Genomic DNA, 18,454 nt, shown 5'->3' on the forward strand with positions numbered 1-18,454 from the left:
ACACTATAAAACTGATGCTGATAAATGGGTGCTCTCCCCTGATTGAATGGAATTGGCAACCGACCTGAACAAATATTTTACGTTCATTAAAGTGATGGAGAGAAAGGGAGATTTACATTTCTTTCCCCTAGGGATGGGACGATACGCGATATTATCGTTTATCGTGATAAAAAACACAGATTTAATTTATTGTGATATTGTCCTCTGTCATGCACTGGCTTTGCGACGCGTTGTGAGCTTGTAGATCGGCTATTTTTTGGCAAATGTTCCACCCCAGGATAATGGATTTTGATTATCGTGACAATATCGTAAATCGCGATTCATTTTGTCACAATAATCGTGATATGAAATTGTCATATCGTCCCATCCCTACTTTCCACACAAAGGCATTTAGTTTGAACAATAAAATATCACTTAACCCTACCTACCTTTAACGGCACCACATTACCACAACAAGCACCTTATACTAGATTGTCTGCTTTTATGTAGAGTGCTTTTTACAAATGTGTGGTCACACTTGATGCCAGAAGCAGCTGGTTAATCGAACCCAGAGACAGTGGTGTAGACTAACTAAGTACATTTACTTAAGTACTGCCCTAAGTAACATTTTGAGGTATTTGTACTTTACTTGGGTATTTCCAATTTCCAAAACTTTTACTCCTATTTACTCCACTACATCTCAGAGGCAAATATTGTACTTTTACTCCACTGCAATTATTTGAAAACGTTAGTTACTGGTTGCTTTGTAGATTTTGATTATCATTTCTAAAGATTAACCACTTCAGCCCTATATACTGTACATTTCGGCCATTTGAAAATAGCAGATCTACAAGCTCACAATGGGTCGCGATGCGATGCATTTGAAAACGTGTGAAATTTTGATACCAATACTTTTGTACTTTTACTCAAGTGCATTTTGAATTCCGGACTTCAACTTGTAACCGAGTATTTCTACATTGCAGTATTGATACTTTTACTCAAGTAAAGAATTAGAGTACGTTTTCCACCACTGCCGCCGGGCCGACACCAGGCCTGGGTGACTCAGTTACACCAACCATGAGCCAAACCCAAAACGAGTCCCATGGGCCATGACTGGTGTTTTAGGACCATCATAATGCTGGTCCATATTATGGTTCATATTATGCTCTCACAAATGGGCAGTTTAGAATTTACACCAGACGCCCGGCTCCTTAGCTCAGTGGTTCTCAACCTGTGGGTCAGGACCCCCATGGGGGCCCCCAAATTATTGTGGGGGGTCCCCAGATGATTAATTTAATGTGCAACATTGTTTTCTCAATGTGAACAAACCAGCATAAAGTTTAAGTGTATGGAGGGTATCTGCACATTTCTAAAGTGACAATTTAAGGACTTTTTAAAACTACAAATTAAACAATGGCCAAATTGTCAAATATTTGAGGCGGAAATTGTGAAAACAGCAGATCTACATGCTACATGGAATCAGATGCATATATTGAGACTGGGTCTTTGTATTCCACCACATTGAGGATCGTGTCCACACAGACACACGCGTGCTCGCTATCGCCCTCGGAAAACACACTAAAAACACTGATAACGCCGGCAGAAGCTACTAGATTCATTAATACATAGCTGGCACAAAATGTTCACCAGTTTTGTGCGACAGTCAAATCTGAAGCTTGGAGATACAAGGTTTCTGTCTGACGGCGACGATATGCATTGAAAGACCCATATCAGATGACCTCTGGTTGGCTTTCACAGCAGCAATGAGACAGCAGTTCACACATTCTGTGTGTTCCCATGAGCACTGACTGCATCATGTGTGTGTGTGTGTGTGTGTGTGTGTGTGTGTGTGTGTGTGTGTGTGTGTGTGTGTGTGTGTGTGTGTGTGTGTGTGTGTGTGTGTGTGTGTGTGTGTGTGTGCAGTGATTTACTGTCCTCTGGGCCGTGGAGCCGCCTCTGACTGCAGCCCCTCCCTGTACACCTCACAACACTGTACTGCATGTGGTGATGTAAGACCAAGATATGAGCTCACACAACACACACACACACACACACACACACACACGCACGCACGCACGCGTGCCCAGGTAGTGTGTGTGGTGTGTGTGCTGTGTAAAAGCATATCGTTGTTGTCGGGTGGAAAGCTTGTATGTCCAAAACTGTTAGTTTTTTATTTATCATTTTAAAAACGATTTTAACTAGTGAACACAGCCGATCTACAAGCACACAAGGCGTTGTGTGCTTGTAGATCTGCTATTTTCACTAGTTTTGTGCGAGTCTTGTGTGATGAGGCATGGCTTTGAAACTTGGAGGTACGAGGTGTTCTGCCCGACAGTGATGATATTAGTAGTCTCTCCCTATTGATGTTATTCTGTGTTTTATCTTGGTGGGTGATTGTGTGTGTGTGTCTGCGTGCAAATGTGTGTCTGCGTGCATGCATACGCATGTGTGCACATGCATGAAGAAGTGATACTGATGGAGTGCAGTGAAATAGATCCAAGCTCCTTCCCAGACATACCACACCCTGGAGCTCCACATTACAGCATCCAGCACTCAGTAGTGTAGCATAGATCCTCAGCTATGTTAAACCTCATTAGAACACAGTACTGTAGCATAGATCCTCAGCTATGTTAAACCTCATTAGAACACAGTACTGTAGCATAGATCCTCAGCTATGTTAAACCTCATTAGATCACAGTACTGTAGCATAGATAGATCACAGTACTGTAGCATAGATAGATCATCATCTAAATTACTGTAAACCCCATTAGGTTACAGTTGAGTTCCTCTTAAGACCAGCTCCAGTTATCACACCCTGCACTATACAGCATTAAAGGCAATCGCAGAACACAACACGATGAACCACTGAAAGCTGCTCTTGATGTCCTACGATAGAGAATCAAACCCAGGTCCACCATGCACGTGCTGACATACCTTTTGTTTTACTACTGAGCTAATAGAGCACGCCTTCTTAGTCTCACCGAGGGGAGAAATTGTCAGACCCTGCAACTGGACACCGATTTCTCAATAAAAGACCGGAGAGACCAAACTGAGACCAAACTTCTCAATAAAAGACCGGAGAGACCAAACTGAACCACCGCAATTAGTTATAGTTGGTAACTATAACATCAAATCGTTGCTTACAGGACATTAGACATTATCTTTTCATGTATTCAGTGGAAAAGAGCACCCCCTTGATATAGACTAAGTATAGTGAAAACTGGTTTACAAATGGGTTGCTTTAGGTGTTTGATATAATGAGAACACTAACACGTGGTTTCATCCATGTGTATACACATACACATTTATTCTACAAAACACATTTATTCTATAAAATACATCCTCAAAATATGGGGTCGTATTATAATCGGGGACAAGAAATTTTCACCAGAGAGATACGTTATGTATCTTTCAGGACCTTTCCCTGCTCTCGTCACAGCCCCCCCAAGCTCCTACGGTAATTACACTACATGATGCGCAGCGAAATTTGGACCCTGGCTCATTTCACCTCCCGCTTGGCAAAGTCGGATGGCTTGACTTGCATTGGCATTGAACTTACCGGGGTGAGTGCGTGTACGTTGTTCTCGCGAACATCGGCGTGATGATGTTCGCATGCGCCTGTCATTCAATGACAGGCGCCCATGTGATCTTTAGCGTGGTGAAGATTAATCCAAAGCACAACCAAAGCTGACGTTGCTAGCAGCCTAGTCAATAGCATGGATCCTGTTTACAAATGAATCGGCTATCGCTACCATGCGTCTGGCGCACAGTGTAGAGAACTAGAGGTTCGCGGGCCTACGGCCCGCTCACATCTAGAGTCCACGCCCGCTTCTTTACTAAAAAAAAGTTAAAAAAAAATAGTTCCGCCACAATAGTCCCCCCCCCCCAAATTTTTTTTAAAATTTATTATTATTTTTTTATTACTTTTTTTTCAACTTTTTTTTTTTTTTTCTTTTTTTTTTTTTTAATATTTTCTTTTTTTTGTAACTTTTTTTTTTTTCAAAACACTTTTTTTTTGTTGAAAAAAACAGTTTTTTAGTAAAGAAGCGGGCGTGGACTCTAGATGTGAGCGGCCCGAAGGGCCGTGAACCTCTAGTAATGAATAATTGAGGACTGCTGTGCTGCCTTTCTCCATGCCGTTGTAAAGTTTCACTTTCGGTTTAGAGCCACGGGGACCGTAAGCCTCTCTCTCTCTCTCTCTCTCTCCTCTCTCTCTCTCTCTCTCTCTCTCTCGCGTTGTAAAGTTTCACTTTCTGTTTAGACCCACGGACTGTAAAGCCTCTCTCTCTCTCTCTCTCTCTCTCTCTCTCTCTCTCTCTCTCTCTCTCTCTGTGTTGACTTTTGTGTGGCGCTGGTGTGACGTGAGGACGTGTGCGTGAGGACGTCGGCACGTTTGCCACGTGATCTTCCTAGCCAATTGGAGTGCTGCATTTGGTCGTGTCTGAGTGATCACACACAAACTGACAAAAACCGCTGGCTGCAGTTCTAAAATGTAGGTATAGATAGATGGAGCAAAGATAGACCGATCTGCGGCCGCTAAGCTTGATGGGAAATGTAGTGTTTTTTATTCCCCAGCCAGGTAGTAGACCTCTGTGAGTAATGGACTGTAGTTAATGCAATACAATACAGCAGAATGTTATCTCCGTATGAGCTTTTCTACAATAATTTTACAATAAAAAAATATTTTTGTCTTCAACATATTTCTTTCCCAAAATGATATTTGAAAAATAGGGGTCGTCTTATAATCAGAGTCGTACTATATTCGGGCCAATACGTTATTATCCAGATGGCTAGAGGAGATGTGTGGCTTTGAGTACCTGAGAGGAGGCAAAGCCCTTTCTCTTTCATTAGCCGTCAGGCTGCTTGATGGAGGGCCTATAAGGCTAGCCTGGCCCTGATGTACTGTACTGCAGTGGAGGGTGTGCCCCTGATGATGTACTGTACTGCAGTGGAGGGTGTGCCCCTGATGCATGGGTCCCTTATACTGCAGTGCCATAATAAGCCCTCACAGATGCATGTGTGTGCACGCACGCACGCACGCACGCACGCACGCACGCACGCACGCACACACACACAGCCCCCACTCCCCACCACACCATGAAAGAGAGCACAGTCACTGTAGAGATCAATAGCTTTCCATTACCATTGCAGCGTCTGCTAAATAAAACATTACTTGCTCTTTGACCCACTGCAACTCATTACACACATTATTTATACTTTGCGTGGATTGGATTGGATTTGAATTATACAATAATTTCATTCTGGAAAACAAATATGTCAACTTGTCAAATAGTAAATGTATGCAACTATATTGATACAGTATACCGCAGCTCGTTTGAGCTGCAATGAGGCTGCAATGACCGAACTGTCAGAGCTTTTTTAAATACACATACACATTTGTTTGTTATCTCTATCATTGCTATCAGACTTCACACTGCAATGACGCCAAATGCTATCATAAAGGTTGTCACGCAGTGTGTCTTCTCTAGGAATATGTCAGAACTAATTTCATCCACGCCATGATATGTTTTATCCTTTCATAATACGCACATGACAGTCTTCCATTTAGCTACTGTTAGTGGCAGAGATTCTACGTAAACAAACACAGCAGTTTTAAATTCAAGGATGCCCATGCAGAAGGATGCCCATGCAGTTTGATATGAATTAGGCCATGGACCCAGGACCCCTATTTGGTCAGGGGGTTAAAGTATAATCCGATTCTGACCATATTTGATATGATTTCTTTCTATGTTAATTGAACTCTGCGAGTGTATAATTGGAACCATTTATACACTCCAAATTAAGAACAAAGAGGTAGTCGCCAGCACTCAAGGAATCTCCTTTTCACATGATTTTATTTACCTAAACTGGACATAAGCAACGTACCGGTACGTGTTTCGACCCGTGTTTCGACTACCTCTTTGTTCTCATGTTATTTTGAGCCGTGCACCAAAAAGACTTTATCTAACTTGGAGTGTTGCAGGCTTTCTGCCCTGTTGCAGATATCTTTCTACACTCCAAATTAAACCATGGTTTCATGTGTACACTCCCAGAGTTAGAGACCCTTAACAAGGGCCCATTTTGTTCCTAACTATCAATCATTTAGTAGCTGGGGACCGTTGAGAACCACTGGACTGTATCACTGTTACCAGTTTCTATCAACATACACGTAGCCTACATGTATAGCTCTTCATATTACCATTGCTAGATGTATGCAAGCTACATTGCAACGGTAATTCTCTCAACCAAGACAACTGTGAGGTCCATTATTATAATATTAAGAGTCTCACTGAGGCAGAAAAAGGCTAAATGCGGTCATTATTGCAAGGCCGCTTTGGCTAAGAAAGGCATGCAAAGCAATGGCCAAAAGTTTAATCATAATGCTTAGTTAATTCCCGCCGGTTTCAACTGTAAACCAAACTCCCTCATTCGTAGAAGCGGCGCATTCCTCTCCCTCGGCCCGTACTCCATTATTACAGAGAAATGGCTTCGTGGTTAGCGGCAAGAAATATATGCACCCTTTGTCACAACATAAATGTAACAAAGCATCACCCACAGGGTGACAATAATAGGAGTCCTAGACTACTAGTACTGTCGGCCCAGTCAATTCGGCCGTGGCTTTTGGTTTAGCGTTCTTTTAGTTTTCTGCGGTGCGGAACGTTTCGACGGCATCTGATGGGAGGTTTGTGTGGGCTTCACTTGATAGCAGTCCTAAACCCACAGATGTGTTTGGACGGCACGCCACTGCTCCGTGATGGCCAGTTTTCAGACGTTATGACATCATACAGTAAATATTGCTGATGTGCAACCCATGAAAGATTTCCTCATTTGAGCGTGTTCCAGTGTTTTTTTCTTTTTTTCCTTTCTTTTGGATGATTCTCCTTTAACCACTTGAACCCTAGCATCCCTATTCTGGTGGACGAACATTTTGCAAATCAAGAGAGATACTGTGGTAAACACTACTGTAGCCTCAAGTCTGCTTTCTTCCTCAAATTGACAAAGTGAATGAGATGAATGAGAGTTCTTTCTGCTGAGTTAATAGGATATCTTCACTGGGTCTCCATCCAGAATGGGCCGACGGTGACAAAGGGTCTCCTCAAATTATTGTCTTAGGAATGTGACAAATACTAAAAGATCTTATTGAACTCAAGTCTCCATGGGGTGAGAGTAATCATCGTCATTTTGGGGGTGAACTACTCCTTTAAACTAAGTAAAACCCTGCTTTTCATACAAGACTGTCGCACAAGACTAGTGAAAATAGCAGATCTACAAGCACACTACGCCTCGCGATGGGAGGCGTTGTGTGATTGTAGATCAGCTATTTTCACTAGTTTAAATGATTTTTAAAATGATAAATACAAAACAAACGGTTTTGGACATACAAGGTGGTCTCCACCTGACAACAACGATATAACAGTCATTATAACCAGCCATATGACTTAGCCATCCATTCGTATCTACTATGTTTGTTGAACCTTATTGAGGAGATAACACAGCAGCACAGTGAGGTCTTATCAATCCAGCATGCCCCAGAGTTAGTGTCGAAGTGTCCTCGAGCAAGAATCTTAACCCCTAACTGCTCCCGATATGCAGGTTGGCGCCTTGCACGGTTTCCTCCGCCATCGGTGTGTGAATGTGTGCATGTGTGAATTTAATGCACAATCTATGTAAAGCGATTTGGATAAAAAGCGCTATATAAATGCACCATTCACCATTTATGGGCTATTTTCACCATAACACCATCGTACTACAAAGTATAAAACAGGAGATCCAGACAGTCAAAAAAAACACCCATGTTGCCTCAGGCTGTCTGATGATGGCATGGTTAAGTGGACTTAGCCATTACATCATCACCAGTGATCCTTCAGCTGGTCATTTGTTTTGACCTTGACTAGAACTACAGTAGGTCATCCACTCTAATGTACTCGCCTGTCAATCATGGAAATGCTACACAGCACAGAAAGAGAAACGAGAAAGAAAAATGTGATATAAAACCATGACATACAATTTAAGGCACCATTAGAGAATAAGCCACAAAGCTCCACATGCCAAGCACACAGGCTTGCAGTTGCTATGGATTTAAACACTTAAAATAGAAAAAAAAAGCTGAAGCATTAAAGCCACAATTGAGCAAAAATATTGTTTTAAATGATCTGGTGTCACTTGAGTGGGCCAATAGCAAAGCAAGGGGCTGACGGCTATTGCTTTTGACAAGGAAAATATATCGAGGACATTTGAAAATCTTTTCTCTGTCATCTCATATATTAACACTTCTTTTGGGGGGTATCGATAATCATAGGGAGGGAAATCTGAGAAACATTGAAGGCTGGTCCGGTTTCACTTTGGTTTTGGCGACAAATGGTTTTCAGTTGCTCGTTGCCGTAGCCATTGACAGGTCTTTGAAAGGCCCGGCGGCTCTTGGGAGAACATCTGTTAGTGCACATTTACATTCAAACATATCGAGTCACGGGAGAGGAACAGGCTAACATCCATTATTCCATCTCTAGAGACATGCATGTCAAATATCTTACTCTTTACGGTTCCCACACAAAACATGTAAAAACTGGAATATATACTGCAAAAGATAAACGAATGATTTACTATGATGTACCGTATGACAGCAGTGCAACAATGCAAACAGTGCTCTCCCGGATTTTAAGCTCATAAGTCAAATGCTCATAAATTGTAGGCATGGTATTTGTTTTTGGCCCTGGGAATTATTAAAATGCCTTGCTCTTCCCAGCTGGTTGTCTCCACCAGCCGAAGGCTGAGGGAGAGTATGTTTTCCCCTCCGTCCGTGTGTCCGTCCGTGCGTCCGTGCGTGCGTCCGTCCGTGCGTCCGTCCGTGCGTCCGTCCGTGCGTGCGTCCTCGCAGTTTGTGAGCGCCAAATCTCAGTCGCCGTTGGCCCGGTCGCTGCCAAAGTGAGCACACACATTCCCTGGATGCCAATCTAGAACCTCTGCCCTAAATTTTTCAAATGGGCCTTTTCTAGCGCCAACTAGTGGCCGATGTTTGCTAAACACATTTCTGTGCACTACTCTTACAGATTTTGTCCAAAAATCCTACAAATCGGTAGGCAATATCTCGACAGTCATGTGATCGACACGGATCTGTCCGATTTTGCATATTCCATCCTGATTGGCTAAGATTGGCTTCCAAAGTTTGTGGGATTGAGCCGTTTTGAACAAAATGCCTCAAATCACAAACGCAAAGTGCAATTATCATGAAATCGCGCACACACGTTCCCACTAGGCCGAGGAAGAAATGCCACTTAATTTTTTTTTAATCAGCCTCATGGTGGTGCTATAACAGCCCGATTTGTGGTTTTACCTATAACTCCACCGATCAGTTTCAAACTTTGTAAGCGCACTCCAGGCTAAGGATAAACCTTTGCCCTGCATTTTTCACATCAGCCTTTTATAGCGCCACCTTTGGGCCGACTTATGTAAAACGCATTTTTGGATATTACTGCCTGGTGGAGACCTGTGCTCGGAAGAGCACTGCTTCTAGTTCCAAATGATTTGCCCTGGACTACCATTGATTGATAAAGTAGCGAACAGTGCAAGACTCGACGTTTCTGATTCTTCCACAAAATGAGAGACGGACTACATGATTCTGTATCGTAGCTTCTCTGAGTCAACCGCACAGGTCTGCCCGAAGATCCATTCCAAAACAACGCTGAGCACAAACAAATCGGTTAATGGCATTTCAGGCTGCCGTATGTCTTGTGATACAAGATTCAATTTAAACCAAAGGGGAAATGGAAGGCAAAACATTGTCGACTCTGAAATAATTCTACGTAGTAAAGGCCTTTGTGTGTTTCTGTTCACCGGTGTTTAGCAAAGTCTCCGTTTTACAACCAATAAGAGAGCGCTGGGGTGAACGCTCAACAGCCCACCGCTGCCTGTGATGAGAGGCAGGTCATAAGGCTTCAGAGCAGGCTGCTGCTACAGAACAGTAGGGACTGCATTCATAAAGGAATTTTGAACACAAACTCCCCCTCTGTAAGGTGATAAGAACCGGCCAGCTCACTCCTCAAGGAAGCATGAGCTCAGTTCAGGGCTCTCCCCAGGTTGGCAGAGCGAGAGCAGCACCCAGGATTACAGCTTATAGGCAATTGGCACTGGGTGAAAAAATGGGTTACAAAATCATATGATAAAATGTAGACAAAAAATAAAATAATAATAATAATACACTGAAAGCGTGTTTCCATTGTGGTCCTTTTTAATGTTGCTGATCTAGCAGAATGTGAGCCCACTATGATACGGGGAGGAGGATCAGGTCAGATGCCAACAGGATTGACCTGTATAGAGCCAGCCCAGGGATGCAAGCATCAATGAGATCCATATCAATATTTGTATCCGATATGGATTCTCAACACAAAATCACACTACAAAGCCACCCTTGACAGAATAACTGAGATATATAGCCCTTTTTTCTTTGTTAGAGAACTCAAGTAAACTCAAGTAAAAAGACAGATTAGAGATAAAGACAAGTGTACGTTTATGGTAGTTCACTTCATTTGACCCCTCTAGAATCATAAGATTTAGATAAGCAGCCTTTTGAGGAACCTCTCCAATAATCATAGGCTCCTATTTCTGCCTATTATAGCACCAGCCTGATATATGAAACCTATTCAGAGTCAAATGAAGACAGGATTTTTTTTTACTAAACTATTGTTCCGCCATGTACTTCTTTATACAAAGACAATCTCTTTTGGCGGCACAGGAAACTGTCCGCTGCGCCACGATCAAAAAATAGATCCACAGGATGTGCTGATACACAGTGACATCTATCACCGGGACGAAGGGAGAGAAGCCTGGTCGTAAACTGGGACACGAGCTCCTGGGGGGGAGGGGGAGGGGGGAGGAGGGGGGGAGTGCTCCCTGGCGCAAAACAGATAATAAGAACAACCGTGTCCTGTGTGTTGCTGCCTGCTAATGTTGTTGCAACACAGCGGTGCCCAGGGACGTGCAGAGAATGTTAGAGGCAGGGGCTGACATTTTTAAAAGGGCCTTTTAGTGGAAATTTCGAAAATAGCAGACCTCCAAACTCACAACGTGTCGCGCTGCGACACATTGTGAGCTTGGAGGTCGGCTATTTTCAGTGCTTGATACCACACTGAACTAAGCATAATCAGGTGAATTCTGGAGATGTGGCATAACGGCATGGATTTCTATACAGAGAGGACGATTCTTTCAACATAAGATGCTGCATTCAAGTTCAGGAGAGTTTGGACAAGGCAATTCTGTTGAATGCTGAATGGTCTGGAAAGGGTACTTTTTACAGACAGATAAAAGGGCAGGGGCTCAGGCCCCCTTTGATGTCTATGTGTGCACGTTCCTGACAGCAGTGGTGCCAGAAACAAACAGCCAGAAGCCAGTGACAGGATACACGTTCTCCATTAGCTCTGAGAGAGGGAGAGAGAGAGAGAGAGAGAGAGAGAGAGAGAGAGAGAGAGAGAGAGAGAGAGAGAGAGAGAGAGAGATTTCTATGCATGGACAGTGGGCGTGAGGGTGTGGGGATGGCAAGGACACTGGGGAGGGGAAAAGAGTGGAAGAGGAAAGTCATTCTGCATGCGCGCCAGTGCTTCTGCTTCAGCCCTGTTGCCTGGTGACCCCAAAATATTTACACTTTTCTCAAGAGCGCATGGGATTTTCTTTCCCTGACTTTCTTTTTTTTCTTTCTTTCTTTCTTTTTTCTGCACGCAAGGAAAAGTCAAAACAATGCAGCTTATCGATCTAAATCAGGTCGCTCACATGAGGCAGGGCTCCCATCAGATGTAATCACACAGATATAAACTGCGCGGTTGTTTCAGGAATCTGGAGGCTCTCTGTCAGTCTGACAGGCCCAAAGTGTTCCGGTCGCCTGGGCACCCGGAGGCCCTGATGATTACGGTTCCGACCACTGCCGACACTTTCACTCAAGTGGTCTGAGACTCTGAGGAGTGTGTGTGTCTGAGGTTTAGGCTTTGTGTGTCTGAGTATGTGTGTGTGTGTGTGTGTGTGTGTGTGTGTGTGTGTGTGTGTGTGTGTGTGTGTGTGTGTGTGTGTGTGTGTGAGTATGTGTGTGTGTGTGTGTGTGTGTGTGTGTGTGTGTGTGTGTGTGTCTGAGTATGTGTGTGTGTGTGTGTGTGTGTGTGTGTGTGTGTGTGTGTGTGTGTGTGTGTGTGTGTGTGTGTGTGTGTGTGTGTGTGTCTGAGTGTGTGTGTGTGTGTGTGTGTGTGTGTGTGTCTGAGTATGTGTGTGTGTGCGTTTGCATCAGGCACATGCACACATATAGACATCAAAGGGGGCTTGAGCCCGTGCCCTTTTATCAGTCTGTAAAAAGTGCCCTCTCCAGTCCAGACCACAAATGCAGTTTTTACTATGGTGAAAGAAATACAAATGCCCCCTTTCCATGACATACCTGAAGGCAGCGTTCATGAGAATTGCCTTTTCCAAACTCTCCCGAACTTGAATACAGCATCTTATGTCGAGAGAATTGCCCTTTCTATATAGAAATCAAGCATCAAAAATAGCTTACCTCCCAGCTCACAGCGTCGCGCTGCGAGCTTGGAGGTCGGCTATTTTCACCAAAAGGCACTTTTAGACATGTCAGCCCCTGCCTCTAAAATTCTCTGCACGTCCCTGGTTTGCATCACATCATTTCCCCCGCGAGGAGACCTGAGACGCGGGTGGTGTATTTTTCCTGACATCAGTTCTGTATGCCGGTCACCATGGTGAGTCGCACGGCAACCTGTGGGTGGTCACACACACAGACACACACGCACACACACACACACGCAGCGGTGTGCGCTGCGTTCTCAGTCAAGCCCCGCTTTTCCTCCCCGCCACACACAGCCCGCGTGGGGCTGGCATGGACCCCCAGCTCTGTGGCTGCGCCAACAGGAGGGGAGGAAGACTAGGAGGGAGGGGGAGGAGGAGGAGGGGGAGTTTAGAGAGATCCACTCTGGGCCTCGCCCGCCTCTGCCCACAGATGCTGCTTCCAGCTGGAGGGATTATCGATGACATGCACCAGCATGCTACAAACACTGTGGCTACTGTTAGCGAACCAAAGAAGGAAGGAGGGGGGAAATATATATATATATATATATATGAAATAAATAAATAAAAAGCGAAGAGCCACACCTTGGAGTCTGGAGCCACCGTGGCAGCGAGCGAGCAGACGTGAGGAAACGGCTGGAACGGAGGAGAGGAACGGAACGGAACGAGCGGCGCGGGCAAACACAGTCGGAAAATTATTGAGTGCGGGCTGAGATGCTCGCCAGTCAATGTGTCCTCTCGCTCTTCGCCATGGCAACAGATGCCCTGTATTCCCTACCTACCGCCAGGATATACACTACATGGTGATTAAGGTGCTGGAGAGGTGAATTTAATGTGGGGTGTGCGAATGGAACCAAATTCACATCCAGCGGTGTGTGTTAGTCCAGTGGTTCTCTACCTTTTCAGGTGGTGACCCCCAAAATAATCATATTTGAACTGGGGACCCCCCACCCTGACGAGCACTAAGAGTTGAGGAATTACATTTTGTATAACATTACATTAACATTACAATTACATTTTGTATAAATTATATTGTGAAAATAGCAGATCTACATGCTCACATTGCGAGGCGTTGTGAGCATGTAGATCAGCTATTTTCACAATTTCTGCCTCTAATATTTAACAATTTGGCCAATGTTTAATTTGTCATTTTAGAGGTATTAAAAAGGCCTTAAATTGTCACTTTAGAAATGTGCAGATACACTTAAACTGTGTTTACTGTTGAGTGAGAAAACAATGTTTCACATTAAGTTAATCATCTGGGGACCCCTCAAAATAATTTGGTGATCCCCCTGGGGGTCCCGACCCACAGGTTGAGAACCACTGTGTTAGTCGACGTCTTACTAGCCCCTATCACTGTGTGCAATCTTCTGCTGTCCATGTTGTACACTGTAAAATCATCCTTGAACAGGGTCCATTTGCACACGCCCTTGGGGTTAAATGAACCCTTGGGATTTTACAGTGTGCTGATGTTACACACGTATCACACGCATGATCGCATGACAAGGCACCTTGGTAATCTCTGCATTTCTCCGACCCCAAACCGGCCACGACACAAATCCCCCGGTGGATTTATTGTAGTCGACTCGGTAGAAACGCTGGCGTAGATCGTGTTTCGCGCTCTGATCTGGAAGCATCTTGTGGACGTGCATCAGCAAAAAAAAAAAAAAAATCCCTGTTGCACGGGATTATGTTTCTGCTGTGCGGCAGAGACACTCTGGATGACAGTCAGAGAGAGTGGGACAGTTGTTGGGATTCTGGATTGGAAGACACGAGGACCATTTAAAATCCAACCATTTAATCAGGGCAGCTGCTATATGAGAGTAATACTTTATGGTTTACTTTAATCTCCTGTTGACAGATAATAGACATAGCTGCGCTAGGAGCATCAGATGTGGGTCTAGAGGTAAAGCAAACACATTATAACCAGGGAGGGAACATATCGTCGTTGTCTGGTGGAAACTAGGGATGGTCCGATCAGGTTTTTTGGAACCGATCACCGAGCACCGATCACAAAAGTTTGATCACCCGATACCAATCAATCACCGATCAAGTTATTATTTATATATTATTTATATTTTCTAAATGTTAATGTTTTAACTTTAATTAATTAATTCACTCATGAATTCATTTATATATTTGCCTTATAGTTATTTACCAGCATTACTATGTATTTATTATCAAAGAAGTAACTAATTATTCCTTCAGCACTGTGGAAATCAATACCCCAAAATGGCCTCAAGTGGGCATACTGAACGGCTGGTTGATCGGATGCACCGATCGGATCGGATCGGTGAATTTACCTTTTGATCTAAACCACCGATTATCGCCGATCACGCTTTGATCGGCCCGATCCGATCCATTGCCGATTGATCGGTAACATCTCTAGTGGAAACCTTGTATGTCCAAAACTGTTTGTCTTGTAATTAGCATTTTAAAAATGATTTAAACTAGTGAAAACAGGCGATCTACAAGCACACAACGCCTCGCACCGCGAGGTGCTTGTAGATCTGCTGTTTTCACTACTTTTGTGCGACGGCCTTGTATGATGAAGCAGGGCTTTACTTTGCGAAAAAACTTACAAATTTGAAACTTGGAGATACAAGGTTTCTGTCCGACAGTGACGATATACAGTATGTATAGCCCAATGAGGCCTAGTTTTAGTGATAGCTTTACCTAATCGTTGCCCCCCAGCCATTTTGGCACTCCCTGAATGCTGTTTTATGCTGCATCATCAGACATCCGAATATCCTGTCCTCTGCCCCACAGAGTAACGTAATTTCCATCCTTTCATTTTTTTAAAACATGGGTGGAAAATATTGACCTGGTGCTTGTTATGGAAAGCCGGCATAGCTCTACTTAAAAGCACTGTCCTTGTCCCATTTTATCTGCCACAGAAGCTTAGAGTGATGCTGTTCTAAACTAGAACACCCCTACAGGCCGGCCCTGTGTTGGTCTCTCCCCAAAAATCTAAAGAGCCAAGCAGAGACAAAGGGTGTCTCTCTTTCTCTCTTCTCCCTTTCTCCCGGGGAGGAGAAACACACCCCTCTGCCTGTTTGGTTGCAGCCAGTGCTGCAACAATGCACTGGCCAGCCCAGCATTTCACGCACGCACACACGCACATACACACAAGTTTTTGTATAAAGCCAAACATAGATGATATTTTTGGTGCACGATAGGCCATACAACTCTTAAACCCAACCTCGAAATATCTCATCCTAAAAACCTACTTACAGCAAACTGATTCTTAACTCCCCAAGTCTGTGTAATGACCAAACAACCATTATCTTAACATCTGGCCCTCACAAAAAGCATAGTAACACAGCACCCCCCCCCCCACACACACACACACACACACACACACACACACACACAGACAGAGAGAGAGGGGCTGTTCTTGCAGAGTGCAGACGCATCGACGCAAACCCACTCAGGGACGTGCAGAGAATGTTAGAGAGGCAGTGGCTGACATTTCTAAAAGGGCCATTTGGTGAAAATATAAAAAATAGCAGACAACGCGACGCATTGTGAGCTTTGAGGTCGGCTATTTTCAGTGCTTGATACCACACTGAACTAAGCATAATCAAGTCGATACTGGAGAAGTGGTGTACGGCATGGATTTCTACACAGAGAGGGCAGTTCTCTCAACATAAAGAGTTTGGACAAGGCCATTCTCTTGAATGCTACCTTCAGGTATGGCATGGAAAGAGGGCATTTTAGGTTTCTTTCACCATAGAAAAAATTGCATTCATGGTCTGGAGATGGCACCGATAAAAAGGCAGGGGCTCAAGCCCCCTTTGATGTCTATGTTGCATGTTCCTGAACCCACCCATCCACGACAGTCACCTCGCTGTCCTGAATCCATCCAGCCCGCCCTGGACCCTCCTCACTACTGCAACCGGCATGAACCTCACTCAGTCACAATGCGTTAGGAATCTCTGCCACTGATGCAGCCAGAGCTATGTACAGTGCAAGTGGCCCATTTAATAAAGGAGCGGCTGGCTCAATATCACAACTCATGACACATCATGGGCGTGGGGGGAGTTTTTCTCAGTCTCCTCTCTGCACAGTCTATGCTCCACATGCAGCAGCAGCAGCAGACCCGCAACATGTAGGCTGGCTGGCGCGGTGGTTCTCAAAGTGGGGGTCCGGGGACCCCCAGGGGTCCTCCTTGAGGGAAGGGGTTCCAGCCTCAGGGGTACCCCCAGTCCCCAGATGATTGATGGATAGTATAGGAACCAAATGGACCCTTATGTGGCTGTAACTCTGAGAGTGTACAAATGATTTGGTTCCATTTGTACATCTCTCAGAGTTATGGTGGTCCTGCAAGCGTATAGGCTACAGTAGATAGATAATGATCACATTTAATAAGGCTAAACAAGGTCAGAGTGACTTTAGACTAGAGGAGAGTAAAGCAGCAGCAAACGGTTTACTTTGATTGTTTCCACATGACTTCATAGTATTGACATTAGAGCATATAATATTTGTCTTGCTGTCACTTGCATGTGGGCAGGCAGACAGCAATAAGACCATTATAAAATGATCATAAGGCCTATACTCTGTCATATCATGTGAGCTAATAGGCCCTATTCTGATTCTTAAAAATAAAACGATTAATTACAAACTTAAAAGAGCTGGACTGCTATTACATGATGAGGTCACACATTAACATTTTTAACAACCCTGGCCTCTGTCAAATCCTAGTAGGCCTACTATTAACCAAATGGACCCCTCAACTCTCATTGGCAGTGGTCATGTGCATGCATTGCATGGCAACGCGCACTTTAACAAAGGATGCCGGGTTAGCTTTAAGAAAACGCCTTGCCTTGTCTCCCTGCCTCCCAGTCCCATCCCATGTCTGGCTGTCACTGATGCAGCCAGACTCTATTCCATTATTCTGCATATTTACCCTCCCCTCACACCGGTTCTTTTAGCCATGTGCGATGATGAAGAGAGAAAGAAACACATTACATTTACTAACCCCCCGGATCTCTTTAATTAGCGCACAGCTGCTGTGTCGATCACCATAATAATTGTGTTCTATAATAATCTCATTCTCAGCAGCAGCATTGCACCATGGCAGCCGGTAGACTAGAGCCTCTGCAGTGCTTTTCCACAGACAGACACCCAAGTTCTCCTGACAGACAGGAGCCAGTGAGGCATGAATAAAAACTGTCGTGATAGCCTACTTACTGTGATCTTCGGGATGTTCTTTTTGCCTTGATAAGACATGTTCGACATGATGACTGCTGCCGCCTCTTAGGCTAACCGACGCTTTATAATAATACAAATAAAATAAAATAAATGTGATATTCCCTGCTTCTGGGTTGGATGCTGCAGAGCGGGGCCTCGACTGGCTGGATGGGTGGAAGAACAAGTGTGCTGGTGGTGCGATGGAAAGTGCGTCTCGCAACGAAGCAGCAGAGAGGAGCGTCTAGTCTACTGTCTGATCCACACACACGCTCTCACAGTCACACACACACACGCACACACCGGCCCCTCCCTCAATGGGGTGCTATGACAAGATCTTTCCACAAGAGGGCGCAGTGCAGCAGCTGCTGCCTCCAGAAGAGCATTCTTATGGGACAGCGCCCACACACATTTGGCTTTAGCAGTGGTGTAAAGTAACTAAGTACATTTACTCAAGTACTGTATTTAGGTACGATTTTGAGGTAAGTGTACTAAAAGTACATTTTGAATTCCAGACTTTTACTTAACAGTGTTTCTATATTGTAGTATTGATAACTGAGTTAAAAAAATGTGAGTAGCCTACTTCCCACCACTGTTCTTATACGCATAATAAACGCATAGAGCTACATTCATTTGCCTGGCCCGGTTTACTGTGGATTGGTAATAGGCCTATATTGTTCACAGGATCAAATCTGTTCAAGATTATAATTGGTGACAGTCATACAGAGATGATGAATTG

The 18,454-nt window shown here is 44.3% G+C and overlaps 1 protein-coding gene across 1 annotated transcript in view; it reads right to left on the reverse strand.

Moving 5' to 3' along the window:
* The window catches only part of dpysl3 (dihydropyrimidinase like 3), an 81,190-nt gene extending 63,345 nt beyond the window's left edge, over nt 1–17,845 (reverse strand). The window contains exon 1 of the mRNA XM_080748859.1: nt 17,719–17,845. Within this exon, the coding sequence (XP_080604985.1) occupies nt 17,719–17,766 (48 nt within the window). The 5' untranslated portion in view covers nt 17,767–17,845. The remainder of the gene's footprint in view (nt 1–17,718) is intronic.
* Between the last annotated feature and the right edge of the window lie 609 nt (nt 17,846–18,454).

This window comes from Nannobrachium achirus, assembly GCF_963921795.1.
Source record: "Nannobrachium achirus genome assembly, chromosome: 19".
Lineage (NCBI taxonomy): Eukaryota > Metazoa > Chordata > Actinopteri > Myctophiformes > Myctophidae > Nannobrachium > Nannobrachium achirus.